General features: G+C 43.3%; 1 protein-coding gene across 2 annotated transcripts in view; it reads left to right on the top strand.

The window, feature by feature from the left end:
- fam222aa (family with sequence similarity 222 member Aa) overlaps positions 1-16,440 on the top strand; it is a 47,024-nt gene extending 30,584 nt beyond the window's left edge. For both annotated transcript variants that reach the window (XM_053325235.1, XM_053325236.1), the window contains one exon: positions 12,915-16,440. In XM_053325235.1, the coding sequence (XP_053181210.1) occupies positions 12,915-14,380 (1,466 nt within the window). In that variant the 3' untranslated portion in view covers positions 14,381-16,440. The remainder of the gene's footprint in view (positions 1-12,914) is intronic.
- The last annotated feature ends 7,497 nt before the right edge of the window (positions 16,441-23,937 follow it).

Raw genomic sequence — 23,937 nt, 5'->3', positions numbered from 1 at the left:
GAGGCCCAGCACCACCGCCCTGCTTCTTCCTTGGCCCAGACAGCAATTACTCGGCCACATGTCAACTAAAGAATAACAGGTCCAGAGTCCCTCAATTGACTGGTTGATGCTGATATTTCTGCCTGGCTATCTTCCAAAATAATATCTTTACAGATTTCAGCAGGTTTTCATTTGTTTATTCATGACTTATCGCTTACATGTGTGCCAAGGCATGACATTTTACAAGAAGGGGAATGTCATTGTCACGCTGGGTGTGCACGTTTGTGTTTTTTATCCTGGCGTGCTGCAAATTCTGCCCTCACTAACCACACAGCTCACTGCCACTCCCATATTTGTCCTGTGATTGGATTTGACTTTGGGCTAAAGCTGGGTGTTCCCTCACGTCGCTAACCCCAGCACGGCCTGGCTGCAACTCTTACACACACATGCATACATACACACCAATCGAGCATAGCATACTTTTGGTTACATTGCAATGACTTATGTAATCCTAATTAAAACAAAAACTGTTTCACATCATGCTGAATGCGACTGTATTGAAATCAAACTTGCAAAACCTGTTTTGTTCTCAGTTAAATATCTTGAACTGACTGGTATGAAGTCCAGAAATGTGTCTTGTAAAGGAGACACACACAAACACATAGAGAGTGCAACAGGGAGCACACATGCAGTGGTAATCCTCCGTGACACCACTCAGGAGGCCCGAGGTGCCAATCAGCCAGGTGTAGATGAGAAGTTCCCAGAAGGCCTGATATCCCAGGTTCATGCTATGTCAGGCCAGGTTCAACCCTCTCCCAGCTTGATCGACAGAGACAACCTGGGCTTGTCACACACAGCCTCAGGACATGACATGGAGGTTCACCTGGGGATTGTAGTTCTCCTAATAGCCCTGTGCCTCTGCAGTCAGAGCTGCCAGAGCCATTAGTTTGCTTTGCTTTTAGCAGCTTCCCAGGCCGCACCACCAGCGAGGGGGAATTTGCACAGGTAATAACCTCCAGGCACCTCTTTCCCACTGTTGTCTGAGGTGGTGCGAGACATAACATTGGAATTAGCTGGCCATATCAAATTGCAGTATGTTACTTCATCGGCTGTTATGCTGGAAAAACGTGTGAGCGTTTCCAGTTGAATATTTAAATGTGGTCACGAGTAGCAGCAGAAGGTAGGATACAATGGAACTGGGGTAAAGGGAATAGAGACAGAGAGCAGGAGAGAGAATCTGCATGCACTTGACCTTTTCCCACTGATTGAACTAGCTCGTTTCTAACTCCCATTTGGAATTCCACAGAGTGCCCACAGAGACTGTCATTATTCCACAGTCTGCAGCAGGGAAGCAGAGGTCATGAGGTATTTTTCATGGTGAAAGGTGATTGACAGTTATCCATGGCCTTCCTCCTCCTGGATGCCTACTTATGCAATCTCATTTTGGGGATCGCCTGGTTTGCATAGCCACGGGAAATGTGTCATTCACACTTTCATCACATTGCTATATTGCAAAACCCGGAGTATTAGTAGAGTTTCAGTTTATTTCAGAGGGACAGCCGTGTAATATTGGTTGTATTAGTCTTACCTCATGCATACTATAGCCTATTCTGTCATGTTGGCGTCTCAGCGCTGGCACACAGAGGATCATTTCCGGCTGGCGGCGTCCCACAGAGCCATGCCTTCCCTCTGCCCTCTGCCTTCTGCTGTGAACATGGGGGGCGAAGCAATCTTATTGCCTTGGGAGGTGAGCTTGAGGAAGAGGGGTTCTGCGTTAGTTTTGGTCACAGCGGGACTTGGGTTGAAAAACAGGTTCCCGGTTCCAAAGCCTCCAAGCTGGCATTTGGGCGTCCCAGGTGCAAGGCATCGACACCCTCTGTCTTTGCCTGCCAGAGAGTGGGGGTGGGTTTGGGGTTGTGAGCAAGGGTACAGAGAGTGTCCGCAGTCCCTTGCTGTCCCACAGGAAATGACACGCAGCCTGTGCCATCTCAGAGCTGAGCCCACCACAGACTGACTGAGAGAGGCATTCAGGAGGTGTCACTTACTCCTGGCAGGACACTCAGTGGTCCATTCAGTTTAACCACACACTGCAGCATAGTTAAAAACCAGAATGATTCATCAATTTTATCAATTTATCTGCCTGACAAACATAATATAAAGTTGGTATGCTGTTTTATAAGTGTATAAAAAGTCTTGTTTGGTGTTTAAGACAGCCTTACACACAGTTGTATTTTGTTACAGAACTACTTACCGTACCTATCCACCATAGCTGCATCTGTTCTTGCTAGGGTTTGTCTGTAAAGAGAGCCATTCCTTGGGGAAAAGTTATGTGTAAAGAAATGAGAAGAAAAGAGCGGACAGCAGTACAGTGTGTTTGTTTTGCTGGTAAAAATGTTGATACCATCCTTAGCTGTGGTTTTTCATTATACCGTAGTAGTTGAGAGGGTTTGGTTGGGAAAGAATGAGAGTGCAAACTGACCACAGCACAATGTTGAATGCATTGCTCCTGTGGGACATTAAACTGCGGTTTATTCTCAAGGAGGCCATCTTCACATGAATTGAATGCATCATCATTTTAGGTTACAAAAATGGTGAATCACATCTCCTGGATTATCGGTTTAGATTTAGGGTGTGTTTGAGTGCTAACTTCTGGCTGCTTAATCTAACTCTGAGCCATTGAGGGAAATTTACAAACCCAAACTTGTACCTGTAAGCTTAATCTAGGAGCAACTACAACTCCACAATGGTTCTCAGTGACAGAATCTAGTGCAGCTTCACACGATAAATGTAATTTTTTATTCTTCACCATAGTCTAATAAATGGATAGAAATTGATTTGAACTTTAAACAATCCGTCAATGTGCTTCTGTTTGATTGTTCTGCTTCCCTTTGTTTCTCTTCTCCTCTCCTCTCCTCTCCTCTCCTCTCCTCTCCTCTCCTCTCCTCTCCTCTCGGCATGTGTACTGCAGTGGAGTGCCTTGTTGTCTGTGCAGTGTTAAATATTAATTGGGAATCAGTGGTGGACTTGTCTCCTAAATGATAGAACAGAAGGGCCCAGGCTTGCCTGAGGCAGCCTGCGGGCGCCTTTCTTCTTCCATTTACCTGCAGGCCTGCGCACCGGCACTTCCTCCAGTCTGACAGGCCTGCCCAGGCGCCTCCAGCCTCCCCTCTTCTCTCCCCCACTCTCTTCCTTTTTTCCTCTTCTCTGCTCTGGTTCCTTTCTTATCTCTGTATGCGCTTACAATCTCTACCTCTGGGGTCCTGTACTCCAAACCTGTGTGTGTTTGTGTTGTTGTTGTGTCCATTTGAGTTTGTGCATGACTGTGAATGCTGCTGGCTCTCGGCTGTACATGTAGCCTTTTGAGAAAAGAGTGTCACACTGTGGCATCTTCTCTTAAACAGGGGCCAGGGAGGGCCTGACATAAATCTTTCAGGTCAGGATTTTAGCTTGTTGTGTTCCTTTCTTGGCTTTGTGTCCTGTGTTGAACTCTGCCTCATCAGTGAATTGGTTTGCTTCATCACTGAATGGTTTAATCTGTTTCCTCTTCCTGATGTTTCCCCATAACTGGCCTCACAGTTTGTCTTTCTTTTCTCTGTGAGCCTCCCTGTATTCCTCTCTATCAGCTTTATCATCTGGAGAGTTGCACAGAGACAAAACAACCGGCAGTGGTTGCTTCTTGGTGCACTTGCTAGCTCTAACCCTTTTGGATGGAGTTAATTATGCTCCAAAGATTTGTTTTGTAAAATCGCACCAGTCTGCCCTGCTGTTGTATTTTGAGTCTGTATCTGTTTGCACTGGAGCACAGCTTTTCACAAGGTTCAGTGAGGGTATATTGTGAAGTGGCTTGGCTGATGTAAAATGGAAAGACCAAGAGAAGGAGAAAAGGGCAGCAGAGAGGCAGGGATATAAATGGAGGAGAATAGGGGGTGGGGTTGACTTTGATGCCATAGGAATGAGTTCACAGGCTCATGAGCACAGGCCTAATCGCACATGACAATATCGGCTGGTGTGCCAGTCGCAATGCATAACCACCCCGCTGCTTGTGCTGACTCGGGGTATTTGCTGATAAAGCTCTGCTTTCTAGACCATGCTATATGCACAATGAGGGTGGCCCAGGCAGGCCTGGGGGCTGGCTCATCACAGGCAGCCCGCAAACCGGGGGCTATAGGTCCCCCCATCTATAAAGAGCCATGCATGCACTCCACTGAGCCCTTTGGCCAGACTTGATTATTAAACATAGTAGTTTTGTGATGAATATAGTTTTTTTTCCATTTATTATCTATTATGTTGCCCATTCAGGCCCATAAATTATTGCAAATGGAAAGAGCCTGGCAAACTCATGCTTGAAACAAGGTTGTGGCTGTGAGGGGTTCTGTTCACAGTGTGAAATTTTCAGGGTGGTTATTTTTCTATTGAAATTCCTCTTTTATTTTGTCTGTCAAACATGGAGCTGGGTTCTTTTTGTTTGCTCGTTTTGTTGATGGAGTGCAGTGTGTAGTGTGTGGTAAACATGTTGCCCCAGTTTCTGTGTTTGTTTGGTGCACGGGTGTCCCACAAAAGGCCTGACATGGCTACTCCTGGCCTGCATTCCTTCGTGGCTCAAAGAGGACATAAACTACCCACTGGTGTTGTTTTTCCTGGACACTCAGCTAGATCATCAGTAATTAAAACATGCCATTTGAATCTGTGGGGATCCTCTGTTCAGTTCTCTTTCACGCATGCTGTGATTTCATGCATTGAACAACATAAGATAATAACATGCCTTCCTAAATATCCCTCTCTTTTTTGCATTCCCTCATTACTCACTCTAAGGTTAGAGCTGATAATAGTGTTTTTAATTCCCAACAGAGGCACTAGGTCTGTTATGGTGGTGCCAGTGGTGTTAATGGGGCAGGAATGCAGGGCGAGTGCTTTCCCACGCTGTTAGTTTTCCTCTGCCGGGCGTGTTTGAGACGAGGCTCTGGGCCGGGTAGGCTCTGCTAATGCAGCCAGAGTGCAGACAAATGGAAAGTGACACTTGTGTGTGTAGAATGGTATTTGTGGTGACGCTTTGACTACAGATAATAAAGTGTTCGCCCTGAGGTGATTTTGCCCGGCAAGCACCCCAGATGAAACTCACTTACTCAGAGAGGGAGACGGAAGAGACAGAGAGGGGGGATGAAGACACAGAGAAGGGGATGAGGCAAGAGCAGAGCACAAAAGAAGATAGAGAGGAGGTAAAGAGACAGATAGGATGAAAAAGAAAGAAAGCAGCATCAAGAGACGTGAAGAGAAAAATTCAACCATTTGTAATTTCAATGCTTTATGGGTCAGAGGGTGCAACTCTTTTGCATAGTGATGCATTGCTGTTTGGCAGATTTTAGAGGTCAGATAACTCAGGTTGATATTTGTTCCTTTGACTCCATCTGGTTTTAATGGTTTGTCACATTTATTTACCTGCTGTTTGAAATAAGAAGTAAAGAACATGAGGAATATGTTTGCTTCTTTTTTTACGTTTTTAGGTTTTTAAGGTGTAATTTTGATGATTAATGGTTCAATTGATATTGTTGCTATGAATGGAAGAGGATGTCAATGTCAGGTTCAGCTGGAGTGTTAAAATGTTGGATCAGCTGTTGGTAGAGTTGGTGTGTGTGTGTGTGTGTGTGTGTGTGTGTGTGTGTGTGTGTGTGTGTGTGTGTGTGTGTGTGTGTGTGTGTGTGTGTGTGTGTGTGTGTGTGTGTGTTCTGTCTGCGTGTTCTGTCTGCCAGGCCATGTGTACAGAGGAGTCCTTCAGGATCAATCAATTCTTAGTAATTTCCCCTACAGCCCATAAAAGCCAGGTCTGTCTGGAAGGATCATGAGGTTGCCACATCAAACCAGCTAATTAATTTTCATGGCTGATTCAGTAACATCTGGCTTTAGAGATAGATTCTGATGAGTAAATGTAAACATGACAGTGTCCCATTGGTATAATATTTTACATTTCTTAAGAGGAAATGATTTATAATAGAAACCTAATTAGCAGTTTTGTTCAGTCCACCACTATCATGTGTTACATGTATGAGAAACTGTGAGTAAAATTAAAATATTAATGGATACTTTGGGCAGAAATGGAACATCTGCGGAAACAGATCTTGTCTTTCCTTTTCTCCATCTTAGAGTTATCTGTACCTGTGGACCTTATATCTCTCTCAGTGTGTACGGTATTAACCGCACACGTGCACGGCTTCACTGCAGGCTAACTAAATGACCTCATGCTGCAGTCTGTGTGAGAAGGAAGTCCAAATTAGGCTCTCAATTTGGTATTTCTTTCATCTGCTTGTGCAGGAAATAGGTAGATTAGATCGCAGATGAGATTGGCTTTAATGAAATGAAAGATTAGATTTGGGAGTTATGGCCAAGTTTAAAAAAAAAATCTCTTTTAATGATTAAATCCATTTTTGACATCGTGCCATGTCTGCATGCCTGCAAAGGATCAGTGTGCAGATTGCTTTAACATTCTCATTATCCTCTTTGCTATTTGCGAAACGTGTTGGCAGGTTAAGAGACCCATATGTGATTGCAGTATGATGGCACCCCTTCTGAAAAACTAACTACTGATTTTATTAACATAGTGATTTAGTTGATTAAATGCATTATTTTCTTGTTATTTGGTTTCTAATGTTTAACTCAAAAGTAACTGCATGTGACTATGAGACATAAGGTTTGTTTACTTTGCAAAATAGTTTTTTGATTTAAAAAGTTACATGACAAATGACATTGATAAGTCAACCTCCTCAATAATAAATGTGAACAACTGAGGTACCTTCAGCGAAGACAGAGAGGAGTCAGGTGAAAAGCATGTCTTCTTTTGCACTGTCTTAGAATATGCATTTGTTTGATGATTATGATGACACAGGCAGCTATGAATTCAGACAGCTCTATCCTCAGAGAAATCATTGCAGTTTGATTTTTATCTTTGCAATTATAGATAGCCTGACAAATAATTGCCTTGATGTTTTTTTCCTGTGCTGTTGCACAGAAAATCAACCTTGAGATGAACAGAGGGAGATGAGTGTTCCTAAAAATGTCTTTTCTGATATCAAGCAAGCAGCAGGGTTCCCTTTCCCCTCACGTGCACTTGAATTGATTAGTACTCTGGCTGAGGGCATATTCAACATGTCTGCCCCCTGCAAGGCTGCTCTACCCTGTTGATCACTGGCTCATACATGTGCTTCCCCTGCTCTTTCTCTCCTCAGGAAGCTCCTGTGGGGCACTGAGGCTTTGATTGACTGGCGGCCGAGTCCGCAGGATGCCTCTATTATTATCATCTCTACCTCAGCAGAGAGGCGGGGGCTATGTCCAGGGGGTCTGGCCGACAGCCCTTGCTTTGTGTGCCCGATAGTCAATTAGAGGCAGCGCACTGCCGGAGACGAGTGGGATGCAGGGTTAATTGCAGAGGACCAAACAGCTGGCTCTATCAGGGCCCATTGTGTTTGCAGCAGTTGTCACGGCAATTGAGGCCTGGCTGTAATCGCTGACTAATCAGCCCTGTGCCAGATGACACCTCCATTAGCACAAGGCAGGTATTGTTCAGGACGTGAAGCTGCCTCTGCCTTCCCCCGCCTGCCCGTCCCTTTACAGCAGACTAACAGAGATGGGGAGAGGATGTCATAGACCCTGATCCTATCTGCAAAAGAGCTAAACAATGGCCACAGGTCAAAGGTTCCTCCATGGAACAATGCTGTTGAATCTCCTACATTTGACAAGGCAAACGTTTTTCAAGCTGAAGGATTCTGGAGTGTAGAATTTGAAGACAGTTTTAGTCAATAAATAATTCATTAAAATAACTTCATTTCACTGAGGTTAAGGGAAAAGTGTCCATTAGTGGGGCAGTGTGGTACAAATCTGTGGCCATCTTGGTGGCCTAAAATACATGGTGACTGCAGCATCCCCAGTTTGAGTCCCGTTGGGATCCTTTATTGCATGTTATTCCCAAAAAGCAAATAGTGAAAACAAAAATGTTGTTAAAAAAAAAACCTGGCTTTTTGTAGTTTCATGTACAGTAGGTTGAAAGGACATAATCAGTGCAGCAGCTCATGTCCTACAGCGCATGTCTTTCTCTCAGGGGAAATGTCTCCCACGGACTGAGGTTGATGTTGGACTGAAGCTGACTCTCTGTTTTCTTTCATCATTCTGGCAATCTTTCCCCTGTTGTTTGCCCTAACCTCATCACGCACGGCTCTGTTTGTTTGGCCAAAGTTAATGTGTATTATGCACTCGCTGCTCTGTGAAATCTTAATTGCACTTCAACCGAGCGGTCCTCTCCCTTCATCTAAACAAGCACTTTTCCCCCCTTGCTCACCAGTGTACATGGTCAGATGGGATCAAAGCTTTTGGTAAGTAGGGATACAAGCTTGCAGGAGTGAGTGAGAAAATGCCAAGGGCTTTTTGATGTGTTGGGAGCGTTTTCTCCACTAATAAGAAGAAACTTCTCCAACCTGCTCATAATTTTAGAACACTTGAAACACTAATAAATGAGAGCAAGGGCATTTCAGGCAGGTCGTTCAGACTTTTTCCTCTGCTTATTCATTTAAACCTCTAATTAAAATGCAAAGCATTCTCATGGTCCTCTGGATTTGGTGTTGCACTCTCACACAGCCTCTGACTCCCTATCTCCTCTCCTTTTTTTCTTCACTCCCCTGCTATCCCCCCACCCCTCCTCTCCTGCTCTCATACTCTCTCTCTGTCTGCCTTTGCTTCTTGTGATCAACACAATTTGACCTCTCACTTGGAAGAAGTGCACAGAATTTAATGGATTTTTTACAGTCTATTGCTGTTTTGTACCCAGTGGACCTCATCTTTACCAGGCCTCCCCCTCCACCTCCTCATCCACCCTCACACCAAGAAAATTAGTTCATCAGAATTCAAAATGTACTGCTGGCTAATTAAAGGAGTGTTAATTGAGTGTTCAGAATTGGGTACCCCCTTCACCAAACGCACACAGACACACACACGCACACACTCTCACACGTACGTACACACAAGCACACATGCAATCACAGTGACAGCACTGAGTACACCAAGGACGGTGCGCTTGGGGAGTTTCATGCCAATCAAAAATTGAGAGAAAGGAGAGTGCCCATCCTCCAAGTGAAATGGGATTTCTAGATCATATCATGGCCTACTGCAGCTCAGTCTGGCTCTGTGCTGCCATGTTATCCTATCCCAGCCTTGCTATCTCTGTCTGACCACTGGAGAGTGTAACACTGCACAGATAGCCTCTCTCACTGCGTGCATCGTGCTAATGAGGGGTGGCATTTAGAGATGTGCTGCTCTGACACATGGGCATTGTGTGCCAGGCACTGGGTGATTAAGGACGAAGGTCAGCCCATTAATTGCCTCCCTGCCATCTCCGCTCCCTGGCGCGTGATCTCTCAGAACCAATGCATGTGTTTGCCTGAGCTTTTATCTCATCTCCTATGCACTTCAATCATATGCTTGGTTTGTTTACATTCCTTTCATGTGGAAGTTTTTTTTCTTGCTATTGTAAAAGATGTGCTATCCCAGGTTTCCCTGCTCATTTACTATAAGCTTTTTCATGTGCTTGTGAATGCATATAGCCTCCTGCTCTCAGGAAGGGAAAAAGCATATTCTTCCATCCCCAGGGGAAATAATTAATCCTTACAAGGCTGTCGCATGTCGAAATGAAGCGAGTGTGAAGCATTTAGCCCAGGAGGCATTGCAGGCTGTCGCCCGCACAGGCACCTGTTGTTGTCCCTGCCCTACATTTCATGAGAGAGCGCTGAGCAGAGGATAACAACATGCTCCACTGATGGCAAATGAGACACACAACTGCAGATGCAGGTTTGTGTGTGTGTGTGTGTGTGTGTGTGTGTGTGTGTGTGTGTGTGTGTGTGTGTGTGTGTGCACATGTGTCTGCACATGTTGGAGCCTTATTTCTGTTTTCATGCATTGCGTTTGCATGCACGGCCACATTGGAGAGTGTGCACAGGTGCAGGAAACCCCCTACCTTATGAGGAGGTGAGGGCTCACACAAAGGAGGCAGTGCTGGCTGCCTCAGAGGGTGTTTATCAGCACGCACCATCTGTATGCTGCTGCTCTTAGCTATGATCTACTGCAGCCTAAACCAATAAGTCACAGAGTGCCAGCCCTAAAAAGAGACTCTCTCCTTTAACCTCCATGTCCTCACTTATAGACTTACTGCTCTGGAGGAGAGAGATGTAGAGACCCTGCACATCAAACACCCACAGTGTATACTAGTGTGTATGGGAGTGAAATTACGCCCCAGTTTGTAGCCATACTTACTGTAATCAACTTTGCTATAAAATTTATACCATGGAACTTTTTAAAGAGGAAGCTGGAATCAGAAGCATCCAGATGCTCATTTGCCTCCTCCTCCTCCTCTTCTTCCTTTATGCCTGTGGGTTCTAATAACCGGAAGCCTTTGTGGAGCTGAGATGGGTTTTGTAGGCCTGAAAGGCCTCTAATCCCTGTGGCCTGTGAAGTGTGAAACCCTTTGATGCCAGGTTGGTGTGCCAAAGGCTCTGCCTATTGACAAACAAGGGCCAAGCTGGGAAAAGACGGAGGGAGAGGGCTTTCTCCTCTCTCTCAGAAGAAATGCAGGCTCAGGCATGGAAAATATGGACTCAGTCAGTGAGAAGGAATAGAATTAGCCACCCTTTAATGAATTTCCTGGCTGTTTTTATAGTTTTTTTTTCTCATGTGGCAGTAATTAGGTGGAATGATGGGCATATTGCAGCTGGGGGCTTGTAGGGGCGGCAGGGCACAGGCCCTTGATATGCCTGAAAGCCAAGTATCTTTCCTCATTTAGACCATGTGATGATCAAAGATGTTTTTTTTGCCCTCATGTAAAGAAGATCAGAAAAAATGCTGCCATTCCATTTGCATGTGGACCAGCAATGTGCTTTGAAATGAGCATGTTTTTCTCTTCGGAGCAAATGAAATAAGTCTTCTGTCAGTTTTCCACTGCAAGTCAGAACATCAAAGCAAATGGCGCTGCTGTCACCAGGGAAGCAGAGCTTTGCCTCAGTAAGGTTAGTTAGATCTGAGATAGGCTGGCCTGGCACAGTCAGCGTAGCCCATTAGGATGGCACCAGGTTTGTGCCCATAATCACCCTCATTCAAACTAAGCCATTGAAGCCTGGCTGTTTTTGCAAATTTAGATTATAATTTGAATTATAGTGTTTCTGATTTAGAAAACATGTTATCTGCAGGATGAACAAAACTTACTAGAGTAGTTCTTGCACTAAATTTGGCTTGGGATATTCACAGTCTCTCCCCTCTGCTGTTAAATTCCCAATTTATTTCTTTTATGATATGGATCTTGTAGATTTAATCATTTTCACAGTTGGAGACCCATAGGGTTGTTGAAATGAACTCCCCATGCTATCTGTAATGGGAGCAAAGAAATGAGAATTGTGACTACTTGGCTGTGGAGTCTCTTTAAAATGATTTTGCAATCGGAAAGGAAATGGAGTGAGTCCTAGTCACAGTCTGCACCCTGCAGACTCCTTAGGTCGCCAGGACATTTGCTGACGGCACAGTTATGGCAGTTAATTTTTGTGCGTTTTGTTAGCTTTTGCATAAAAATGTCATTTTTGAAGGGGTTGCAAGTCATTTGTGGCAGTTGATATATTGCTTGTAAATTGAGTTCTTCTCCCAACCCCCCACACTTTTTGTTGCACTGAGCTAAGTAGCCATGAAATTGCCTGAATAATGTCGTTTAAATCCAATCTCACCGCGGCCCCTCACCTCCGTGCCCAACCCCCAAACAATGACACATGGTGGGGTTTTTAGAAATTGCCATTTTCCTGTTTGCCACCTCAATTCACAATGGCCAAGCCTTGGCTCATTGAACGAGGGCCATTGCTATTCTCACTCGCCGCTGTCGCTGCTGAATTGAATTTTAGGATTGGAGTGGTTTCATATGGCAAACAGCACAGTGCATTTACATGTGCATTTATAGCACCGCCTTTGAGACTGGAGGCTGTACCTGCCTTTTGTTTGTTCCATCATGTGTTATTCTAGACATGTAGAAGAAATACGTGTAATAAAAATCTATATTACATGCACACCTAAGCCATTTTTGCACTACTCTTTTATCATGGAAACATTTTGTAGTCACACAAGGGCAAACAGCTGGCAGGTCTTATATTTGATTATATGAGCTTGGCAATTATGCTTGTCTGTTCTTTTACCATTTTTCAGCATGTGTTCATCTCGAAACCAATTTTCAGTGTTATCCAAAGACAAAGTTTGCACATAGCAGCACTCTAGCATTATTGACTTGGCTCTGTTCTAATGTAGTTCACCTTAACCAGGCTAGTAATTCCCGATAGATGTTTAATTGGTTTTTGTAAGGGCCTCTCCACGCACTCCTGGATTGAATAAATGTGGAAATTCTGTGGCCAAGGGTAAGACCCAGTAAGTGATACCACTTATAAATCTCAAATGTGCCACTGCAATTAAACAAGCTTTTATCCCCTCCCCTTCGTCCCTCCTTGCCTGGTATCCAAGGCTAACCCAATTCAATGCTAAAGAGAGTCCGAATTAATTTCACAATGCACTGATTTAACAGCGCCTAAGGTACCAGGCTTTGACAGAATGAGTTTTTAAAAAGATCCATTTGTCTAGGGATGAACTTCCACAGGAGGGTGTGAAAATGAGATGGAAAGAAAGCTCTCAAATGGAGGAGGGGAGTGAAAGAACATAAATGAATGTCAGTCCTGATTTACAATTTGCAGACTCTGTTTTGGTTGTTCTGCTGTATGTCTACTGTCTACATCTGTTTTTTGGTAAATACAAACCCTGGTCTGGTGTTCTTCTCTTATGGAGCCAACTATGATTTTTGTCGATTTCATTTAATGGACTGTTTTTGTCCATTCATTTCACTCATGCTTTTCTCTCTCTCCCTCTCTCTCTTCATCCTTCAGGTGAGCTGGTGGTGCCTACACATTCCCCCCGCTACCCCACTGCGGCAGAACTTGATGCCTACGCTCAGAAGACGGCCAACAGCCCTCTTTCCATCAAGATCTTCCCCACTAACATCAGGGTTCCTCAGCACAAGCACCTTAACCGGACTGTGAATGGATATGACACCACAGGACAGCGCTATAGTCCCTATCCACATATCCATACAGGGGGCTACCAGGGCCTGCTTGCCATTGTCAAAGCCTCTTCCTCATCGTCATCATCATCAACCTCCACCTTTCTCCCTTCGAAAGGTGTTCTCAAGAACTCAGAAGGCAGACGGACTAAGCTCTCTCCTGCCCACATAGCTGTTGCCCCATATCCACCCCCTAGTAGTAGCACTTTAGCCAGTGGCCACGGCCAAATGGTATACCACACTGGGCCCTCAAAGCCTCCAGAAGGCTCCGGGCTGTCGGTTCCCCCTAATGTCACTGTAGCTGGCTCAGTGATTCCTGTAACAGGGGGCCGAGGCCTGGCCTTGCCTGCACAGTCCAACCTCCCCTCCATCCAGAGCATCATTTACCAGATCAACCAGCATTGCCAGGCCCAGGCTCTGCAGCAGGTGTGTCAGGGAGCTGCAACTGCACCATCAAATTCAAGCCCCTCCAAGCAGGGCACAATTGTCATGGGGGTCTCTTCTAGCTCTTCAGGTGGAGGCTACGTGGTAGGAATGGGTCCCCAGGCTAACATGGTATACACAGGCCCTGGGCTGCCAGCTCAAAATGCAGAGTCAATGAAGACTGGGGTGTACGCAGACGGTATGGACTACATCCTCTGGCAGAAACAGCAACAGCAACAACAACAACAGCAGCAGCAGCAACAGGCTGTGCTTCGCATGTACAGCGGAGGCAGCGGAGGAGGGGGCGCTATCAGCAAGTCTCCCGAAACATGTGTTCCAGGGGGAGGGATTATGGCTGCCCAAGTCTCCTCCTCTTCCTCCAGACCTTACCACCTGACAGCGAGTGCCAGCGGAGGAGGCGGGCTGGACAAAGTCAGCTCTTCTCCTTTGAACTGTGTGGGCATGCATGGAAATTTCTCAGTGGGTCAATACTTTGCCCCACCATGGAACAGTGTGCTGGTGACACCTGACAGTGACTGCTACAACCCCCAGGAGCTTTTGGGCTCCTCCACAGGAGGGCCGGTCACAGGGCACAGAGAAATGGGCTACCCCCACCATCATCACCACTATCACCACCACCATCACCCTGCTATAGACAGCGGTGGAGGTTTGTGCTGCAGCCTGCCCAGCAAGAGCTTGTGCAACACGTCTGTACTGAGCAGCAGCTTGCAGTCTCTGGAGTACCTGATCAACGACATCCACCCACCCTGCATCAAGGAGCAGATGCTTGGCAAAGGCTACGAGACTGTGTCTGTGCCACGTCTGTTAGACCACCAGCATGCACACATCCGCCTCCCTGTTTACAGATAGAGGAGGAAGAAGAAGAAGAGGAAAAGAATCAAGTTGTGAATTTGTGAAGAAAATCAAAGTTAAAAAAACAGAGATGTTTTTTTGGGGGTGGGGGGTACAGAATTGTTGAGAGTGGCACTGCTTTAAAAGGTGTGGGAGCTTAGAGAAAAGCAGTTGTTGTGCTGTGTGACCCTAGGTTTGGTGGTTTCGAGGCAGGCTGTATGAATCCCAAATATATGACAGGGGGTGGTGATTGCCAGTGGGAGAGAAAAGGGATTTCAAGATTCTCCAGATGTTCCATTGTGTGGTTTGCCAATAGGAATTTTGGATTGATTTATTTGTCCTTCTGTTTTTTTTGTTGTTGTTGTTGTTGTTTTACTTGCCTGAACTGTTTTTGATGAGAATCATAGCTTGACATGAAGTGCATACGCCACTCATATCCCCCTTACAAATACTAAGGATGAAACTACTGTGTAGGTTGTCACTGAAACGGTCTTAAAGGGCCAAATTTTAGGGCTGCTCACAAAATCCCAAACTCTGAAAAAGTACACAGACACACACACACAGATGGATGATCACACACAGATAGACAAATGTACTGATACATGAGAAGAATACAGTTATAGGCAGTACTCGGGTGTTATGTACAAGGATCATAAGGTTGAATTAAAAGGATAGTACAATATTAGTTATTATTGCTGTTATAATTGATACATAAATTGCACTGCTTGAATCTTGTTAACTTTGAAGTTTGGAATTGGGTAGTTTGGATATGATATATTTAAGAAACTTGAAAAACTTGAACCTATTTTTTGTTGTTTTATATATTTGTAGGTATATTATATGCATTGGCTGCTATGGGGAAAAGCGTCTCGAAATGCTTTTTTTTTTCTTTTTTTTCCACTTTGGTTTTTATGATTTAGTTATTCCTCCTCAAGCTAATGTGCAGTTTCTTATGTCCTGGTGTGAGGCATAGTCGCTGCTTTGGTTCTGTAAGAACCTGGTCTGAGAGCTCTTTTTCCTAACCAACACTGGAATCTACAATAAATCTTGAAATACTTATTTAAAAAGAAAACATCACAAAAAAACTACAAGAAAAAGAAATGTTACAATGAAGAATGTGATTGAAAGGTTATATACATAACCTTACATGTATGTTTATGCGTGTATGTGGCTGAGTGCATGCGCGTGTGTGTATTTTAGTTTGTGTTCTTCAAAATCCTCAGACTTTTTTTTTTTTTTTTTTTTTTTTTTTAAATTGTGTGATTACAAGATTACCACCAAGATCTAAAAGATGATTCACCAGTACCATAAACATCATATCTGAGTAATGTACAGGAGAACTTTTGCAAATTTTACTCCCTTTTATTGGAGGCTTGAGATGCTCTCTGGAGCTGTAGTAGAGTTGAAGTTCTCACAAGACTTCTTTTATAACTGTGGTTACAGTACTAAATCCACTTTCTCTGTCAGGTGTTATCATAATGACAGAAACAGGTGGGGGGAAATGGAAGTCCTATTTTAGGGGTACTAGTCATCCCTAATCCTGCAAACAGAAGCAAAATGAAAACAATCATGCCCTCTCCTCTGGTGTCAGATGAAATGAGACAAAGCTCACTGCTTTTCCTTGTCCATTTTTGCCCCTGGTTGGGATGCATTCAGCCCGGACCAGTCTTAACTTGATGATTCAGAGCATTGAAATATTTATTATGACTGTGAGATTCCCTTGAATGTACTGCACTTAAATTACTGCGATGTTTTATTGCCTTGTGGGACTCAAGTGAAAGAGAAAAATTGGATCAGTGCAGCAGTCCTCTGGTCTTAAATTAGCATTTCTTTTGTCAGTCAAATTTCAATGGTAAATTGAATTTATTAACTGGAGAGAGAGTCAGAGCTTTGTTGTGGGGAAATACTGGCATCAGTCTAGATTTATGAAGTGCAATTATTATGACTGTATTAACATTTTTTCTCTGAGCTTACACCAAAAAATGTAAACTACAGTTGTCAATACATTCCCAATGTACCACATCCCTAATCCCTATCCTTTTTTGTTTTGAGGTGTAAAATAAATTTCTTTAAGAATATATTCAGAAAGCCATATCTTGGCTTTGACGTCTGTCATTATTTTTAAATGTATGTCCTCAAGAAGTCAACAGGAAATTGGGCCCTTGTTTCAGCAGCTCTATGAGATCCAGAATGAAGTGTGAAAACCTCTGCCGTTGCAAAAAGCAAGTGTGTTAAAGTGATCGTCTTTTAAACGTACACTTTGGCCTTCCAAAGATAAAGGACAGACAGCATAGTTGGAAAAAAAGATGTGATGAATTTGTTTTTAACAGAGACAGAAGTAGGAAATAAAGTTTCTTTGATCATTTGCACTCCATAAATAGACCTGTTTTTCCCTTAAGATAACCCTTGCTTAATCTTAACTATGAGCCTTAAATTTTGAGCTAATGGTGTTTGTAGACACGCTACTGTCTTTGAAGGCTGGCAAAGATTTCAGTCGAAAGAATACCGAGCCCCTTGGCTTAAATTTGCACAGTAAGCCTCCTTAACATTCCAGTGAAAATTTTTTTCATGTTGTTTCAACAGCTTAATACCCCAGCCACAGTCTGATTCCAGCATATTTTCTGTCTTGTAGAAATATTTTGACAGATTTACAGATACATCCCGTCCCTAAATCCCCTCCGTTTGGCTTCTGCATCCAAGCATTAAACCCTGTCACATGATGTCGAAGTGAAGAGGAGACACTTGAGGCAGTGGAGTTTCTGGTGTCTGGCCTTTCCCACCAGTGGAGGTCTGAGGCACCAGGCCTCTCTGCTAATGGGAATATTGGGTGACGCCTGGCTGCTGGACACTGCCAGTGGAGAGTATTCATTCACTCAAAGGGCTGAAATCAAACCCATTTCAAATAGCAAGGGATTTCCTATTAGGTACTGAGAGGAATCTGGCCATTTGGAGCCAAGTTCAACTCAACAAAGCATGGAAAATGCCACACAAAATAATGTTTCATTTTTTCAGCCAGTCGGGCAGTTTTATTAAATAGAAGGTGGTATTAAATACCTACATACTAGCTAATGTCTGCATTGTGGCTATTTTTTTTCTATTGTACAGGCTCCAACCTGTCTGTCCCCTGGTCCTTGACGCACATTAATGAGCTCCTATTGATGGGATGCATCTTAGCCCTGCAACTCTGCTCTATTCCACAATTCCCGATTTGGACAATGGACGCTTAGCCCATATTAGGATAATAGAATTAAATTTCAAATAGATTTGTGCCTGAGCTGATCCACGCACGGCTCACTCAGCTGCAGAAGCAGAGTGGCATATGGCATGTCATTATCTAAGCCCACCCTCCCCCTGTCCAGGGCCAACAGGGTTCAGCAGTGCTTAAACAAACTGAAGGTTAGGACTGGCTGGTGTTGAAGGGGAGGACAGCAGGGTTTGTTGGGGGGGTTGCTAAATCACAGCCTCCACAGCGTCTCAGAGGGCCTCCGCACCGCACCATGGCGTCTGGGCTCAGAGGCCTGCTTTAAAAGCTGGGCTGTGTTTGATCGAGGGGATTTGTTTTCTGTTGGATTATACATGGTTGCTCCCTGCCTGGCTGTGGGGCCCTGTGCAATGTGACAGATCTCAGTAAAAAAAAAAAAAGAGAGAGAGAGAGAGAGATACAGGGAGGGATTTTGGGGTCAGAGAAGCCTCGAAGCATCAGTAATCAGGATAATTGCCATGTTCCTGGTGCCGGTATCAGCCTCCCCTCTTTGGCTGTGTGGCCTCACATTTAGATTCAAGCTCTGTAGAAATCACCTGAAAGACTTGTTGTGCCTCAATTTACTAAATTCTACTAAATTAATTCTTTATTTGTCCTTTTTAACGCTTAAAATCAACATTTTAAATGACTCTTCCCATGAAATGACAGATTACACCATCCAAGCACCATCTGAATGAGGACATTGAGATCTGTAACTTACCTCTGTGGCCAGGGACTATTGACTGTTAACACATTTTCAAGGGCAATGAGACACTCACAAGGATGGCCTGAGGGTAAAGTGGAGGAGAATTGACTTACGCTGGTTGTAAAAATCCCTTAGTAAATCCCAATAAGTCCATGAAGACCTTTACCCAGCGCAAAGGTCTAGTTGCATATTATGCACCTTAAGTACTGCTGAGAAGGAAGGAGAAGGGACGGATCCGTTCAAAGCAGGGTCAGTCTTTCACTCTCAAAACAGAGGGGAGGGAGGGTTGGAAAAAAATAAAGGCAGCTGCTCGCTCTGTAGAGTCTTGGCGCCGCTTCTCTAACCTACAGATTACAGAGGGGGGGTAGCAGGGGGAAAACGTCCCCTCCACACCGCTTTGGTCAACCTCAGTCATGTCCCCTGGCTGCCCTTGGGCCCCTAGGGCTCTCATCTCAGACTCCTCCCCAGCATCCCTCCCCAACGTCTACTAGTGGCTGGAGAAGATAAAGTCATGAGGCCAGCCTTCTCCATTTGGCTCCTACCTAGCAAAAATACTTTAATCAATAACTTTGATGTTCCTGAGGAGGCTTGTATAGTTAACCCACCAGCCTGAGAGCTGTATTGCACAATATATTTTTTAAAGAGTTGCCGTGTTTTACCACAAACTAAGAGCACTTGCTTTCTCTTTAGTGCCACTGAATAAAACTGGATGGGTAACGTGAGCACTGTACAATTTGTATTCTGTTTTTAGTATTTATTAAATACCACACAAGGTAAAAATCAGCACAGATGTGGAAATATATAAGGATATTTTCCCCAAAGGCACAGTCCCATAGCTTTTTTCATAATTCCAGGAGCTTACAGAGTTTTATTTCTTCAGCATCACAGCTATGTATGCTCAGCTGAAAAAGCTTATGGCCTCCAAATATTCATCTGGCTTATGTGGTACGTTTATTGCTGTATCCAATCTAAACACAAAAGTCTGGGGATTTTGCTTTTTCTTCCTGTTTCCTTTACTGTTTGTGTGGCTCTCAGAATGTTCATGTGGACAAACAGGGCTGTTTTTTTTCCCGAATGATCTCAAATGTACCAACGCTGCCAAAGTCTGAGGGTGCCGCAACCTTGAGAAAATAATATATATGGAAATGGGAAATCTATAAAGCATCTCTCTTATTGTTCTCCCTGCAGTGTTGTATTTATGTTTAAAAAATGATTTTGTCTCCTCAGGATGAAAAAATGTAAAGAATACCTTGCTTTTTTGAAAATGATAATATATGAGTCTTAGATTTCGAAATAAGAGTCTGAATATGAAAAAAAAAAGCTGTAAAATCCTTTAGTCGTGGGGTTTTCAACTTTTGAATGTGCCTACAGCCAAGCATCCCAGTGATTGCTTACCTTCTACCCTTCTCCAGTTCTGCAATCTCCTCCTAATCTCTCCTCAACCATCATCTTCAATTTGCTGAAACTGCCACTGTACCCCTCCCTCCAACCCAACGACCACAGTAGATATTTGGTCTGTTCCCTGCTTTTTGTCAATCTCAGGACTGAAATTTCTTTATTTTAATGTAGATGCTTGGTTTTCATTTATCCTCTTTTCTCTTATGTATTATTGTTTGACATAAGTAAATAAAGCAGATGACTTCTACGCCTGTCCTGTTGCTATACTCATCCAAAGTAGAACACTCTCTCTCTTTCTTTTCTTCTCTCTCTCTCTTACTGTAAACATCTTCTTATACAATTTTTAAGACTCTGGACTAGGCCTTACTGTAAGGAAGGTAAGCATATTAGTCTTAGGATTCACTCTGCACATCACCACCATATGCCAGCCTCTACAATCCTGTTGTTCATTTGACCCTTTTCACCTTTGTGGCAGCAGTGGTATCACTAGAGCTTCACAGTTCATGAAGAATCCTTGCTGTCATTTGAAAACAACCTCACCTTGGGTAATAAAAAAACAAGAAAAGAGCTAGACTGTGCCGTCTTGTATGGTGCAAATGACATTGATTGATATTTTTCTTGGATAAGGATTTAGAGAAACTGCTCTTAGGCAGAGGCAAGCTAAGTCTCTTTACACGCAATCTACCAAAGTGGTCAAGGTGAGGTGTCCTCTTCTGATGCCTGGATACTGGAGACTAAGACCAAGCTAAAAAACACTTTATAACCTTGTTTGTCAAAAATCTCAGTAGAAACTTCGATCTGTATGCAGCTCCATGCACTTCACCCCAAACACCCAACACCTAAAAACATACTGCGTTAGTTTTTTTTTTGGGGGGGGGGGTTCTGAGTTTATGTTCTAGTGTAAATCTATCAAAAAATTGTATTTATTGTAACAATGTGTTAGTTAGAGTAGGATAATACCAGTATGGCATAGGCCTGCTACAAATTGCACTTCCTGACAACATACACTCAATCTGAATGTTTAACAACATAGGTACCTTCAAGAACTCAATATTGATGCCTTTTTTCCTCCTTTCTCTCCTCACTCACAACCTCTCCACCCACCTAAAACATCAGATAAGCCATAGACTGATGAGCCAGCCGCCTCCACCAGAGCGTGTGGTACTGGGAGAGCGCACTGATTTCATATACGCTCACTCAGACAGAAAAAGAGCTCTGTGGAGCAGAAATGCTTCTCTTATTAGCAAAACTCATTCACCTGCATGCCACATTGAGTCCCTGGCAATTTCACAATAAATCATGAGAGTTGCCTATGGAGGCCAAGCAGCAGGCTGACGCTCCGCTGCAGCCGTGCCCTCGCCTGTCAGTTTAGACACTCTGAATCATTTCGGGTCCAGCAATCGCGTTTCGTCGTAGATGAACTGAAAGGTCATCTCACACGACACCTCACCAATATGTCTCTGGTTCCTCATCTCCCAGTGCTTCCAATGATTGCTCATTCCATTTAGAAATACCACACCTAGGTGAAAAATTTCACTGGGGATCATGGGAGGAACTTCAAGGAATTATTTCAGCAAAGAGAAGATTAGCTGTGAGGGAGCCACAGAACTGCTCTAGGAGTTGTCTCTGAGTCTAGAGAGGGATTCAGTTATGATCTATCCACCTCTTTTGCAATATCACTGAGTGAAATGATCAGTGAGAGTGGGACTAATATGTTGAGAGTGGGACTAATATATGACTAATATAAGAGAGTCTTGCTTCACTGTGTCAGGCTGCTGGACATCAGGTTGACAATGAATGTTGTACTTGAAGCCATCAGACAGTCTGGAGCGTTGTTTAGTGAATGAGTTGGCCCATGTCCAGCCCAGTATCCGCTTGAGACTCATCAGCCTAAACACCTTAAAGCTTAACTGGCTGGACAATAGCTGAACAATTTGTACTGCCAATATCTAAGCTAGTTAGTTTACTTAAGACCTTTTGGCTGAGGCTGTCAACTTTCCCTTACGCATGGTTACTAAATGAGGGCCGTTACAACATGATCGTACTTGGCATCACATAGTTTGTTGAGACACATTTGTGGCAGGGAGCGTACAGATGCTGCAAGCAAGTGAGCCATTTTGTTAACAGCTCACACTTCCTGTGCAAGTGTGTGGTTCCAGAGTTGCTGACAGTGACACTTGCAGGACCGAGCTCTGCCCTACTTAACAGGCTGCAGCGAGGAGGGCAGGCCAAGTTGTCAGCGGCGCTAGGTGCTCACTGCTTAGATAAACCTGGAGGATTAGTGGCCCAGTTAAAGTTGGGGCAAAGAGGATTAGCCTCTTCTGTGAGGTGGCGAGAGATTCCCTGTGTCCTTCAGCGCTGCCGGCCTCAGTGAGAGATGAGAGGAGGAGTGGTGAGGGGTGAGGCACTGGTTATCGTGACTGAGAATCACCACTGTAACATTTTAAAGAGGAGGAAGAAAGGTGAAGTGTAATGATGAAAGGTGAAAGGCAATGAAGCAGTTCATAAATTCATGCCAGCTTGTGGTTTCATTAGGGAAGCAAAAGCCCATAATTACTGGCCAGGTGTTAGAGTGAGGTCAACCTGGGATCTAAAGGGAAAAAAGGGTGCTCCATTCTACAAACTATAACCTATTATAATAATAACAGTTAGCATTGATAATGTCATATTTACAGCTATAATTACAACAAATATTTCTGCCCTACACTAACAGTGGGAATAGGCACAGCCAATGCTTTAGTCTTTCTCTTCTGGGATGTCTACATGCAATAAAGCAGACGAATCTAGACCTCTGCAGCCATCAGCAGGCCACAGAAGGAACTGCAAATGATCAATTCCATAAAAATACTAAATTGAACGCAGAGCAGTGAGAGGACACATTTGCTTGATAAAACAAAAATGGAAACAGATATTATATAATCAGATTTTTTTTAATTCTCTAAAAAATAAAACAGTTTTCCAAATGAAACAGTTCCTCCTTTTTAATGACATATATCTGATCTCTTTCCATAGAGCTGTTATCTAGTAAAATTTTTTTTTTTTTCTGGCTGGTGGTCGTTAGTAGCACATGAAGTATCTCAAGAATGAAATAACAATCAATCATTAAAGTATTTACTGGAAAACATCTTCAGAAAGGCACATGATCAAAAAGACTGAATACAGCCTTCTTTTATAAAATAAATTATGTGTTTATTGTTCTGTGCAGCAATGTACAAACAATATAAAAATGCAAAGACATGTCTTTATAAAAGCAATGTAAACATAGTGAACAATGACCTGTGACCTTCGTCTGAAATTAATTTGTGAAAATGAATTGTACGCCCTATCTGCTCTTAATCAAACTGGCATGTACAACAACACAAATACATGCATATACACAATATGTATCTGTATAGGGCAAGGAGCCAATTGCAATGAAAACACTGCAGCAAATAGGGAGAAGTACATAATGGCAAGGCCTCAGAGTTGATTATGCAAATATCCCAGCTGCAAAGGAACAATAACTCTGGAAATTCAAAGACAAACCATAACATGGGAGGCTATTGTTTGGCATTTGCATATTTGCTTGACAACTATAACCTGCTCATCATGCACATCTTGTTCAGAACAATGTCTTTGTATTCATACAATAACACACATAAGAAACTGGCATAGTGCATTATTTCAGTTCAAAGAAAAGCTGTGCAGCCTGAGCTTGCAGTTTTGCAACTATTTCATTAATAAAATACAGAACATATACTGTCTAAAACAGATATATCCTGTGTCTACCTTCATAGCTTGAATAAAAAAAATGTAATCAGCATATATAGTATACTATAAGCTTTATGGACACATCATATAGGGAACCCTTAAATATAAAGCAAGCAAACATGAGCTGAGGTCTAAGTCTATACATATTTATTGCTGTCCTCTTGAAGAAATACCTCCCATTGTGATTACATTTGTAGATTGGTATTTGTTTTTATCAAAGCTTTGATTATACTGCTAACGCAATAATACAGTAATTATGCTTCTGCTCACTACAAGAAAAGCCATGATTCAGTTTTCTCTAACACGGTAATGAGGTTGGCACTGAAACGTTGTGACACTCTGAAATCCCTGAGTGATGAGCTTCTAACGTCTGAAAAGCAGAGGTATAGTATGATTTTACAGTAAATGTATTTTTTATGCAAGTAAAAAACAAATTAATCTATTTCTTAATGTTACTTTTTCCATTTAAAAAACCTCAGG

The sequence above is a fragment of the Scomber japonicus genome, chromosome 9, assembly GCF_027409825.1.
Source record: "Scomber japonicus isolate fScoJap1 chromosome 9, fScoJap1.pri, whole genome shotgun sequence".
NCBI lineage: Eukaryota > Metazoa > Chordata > Actinopteri > Scombriformes > Scombridae > Scomber > Scomber japonicus.
Note: the sequence above shows the minus strand (reverse complement) of the source record. Positions and strands in the feature narration are given on the sequence as shown.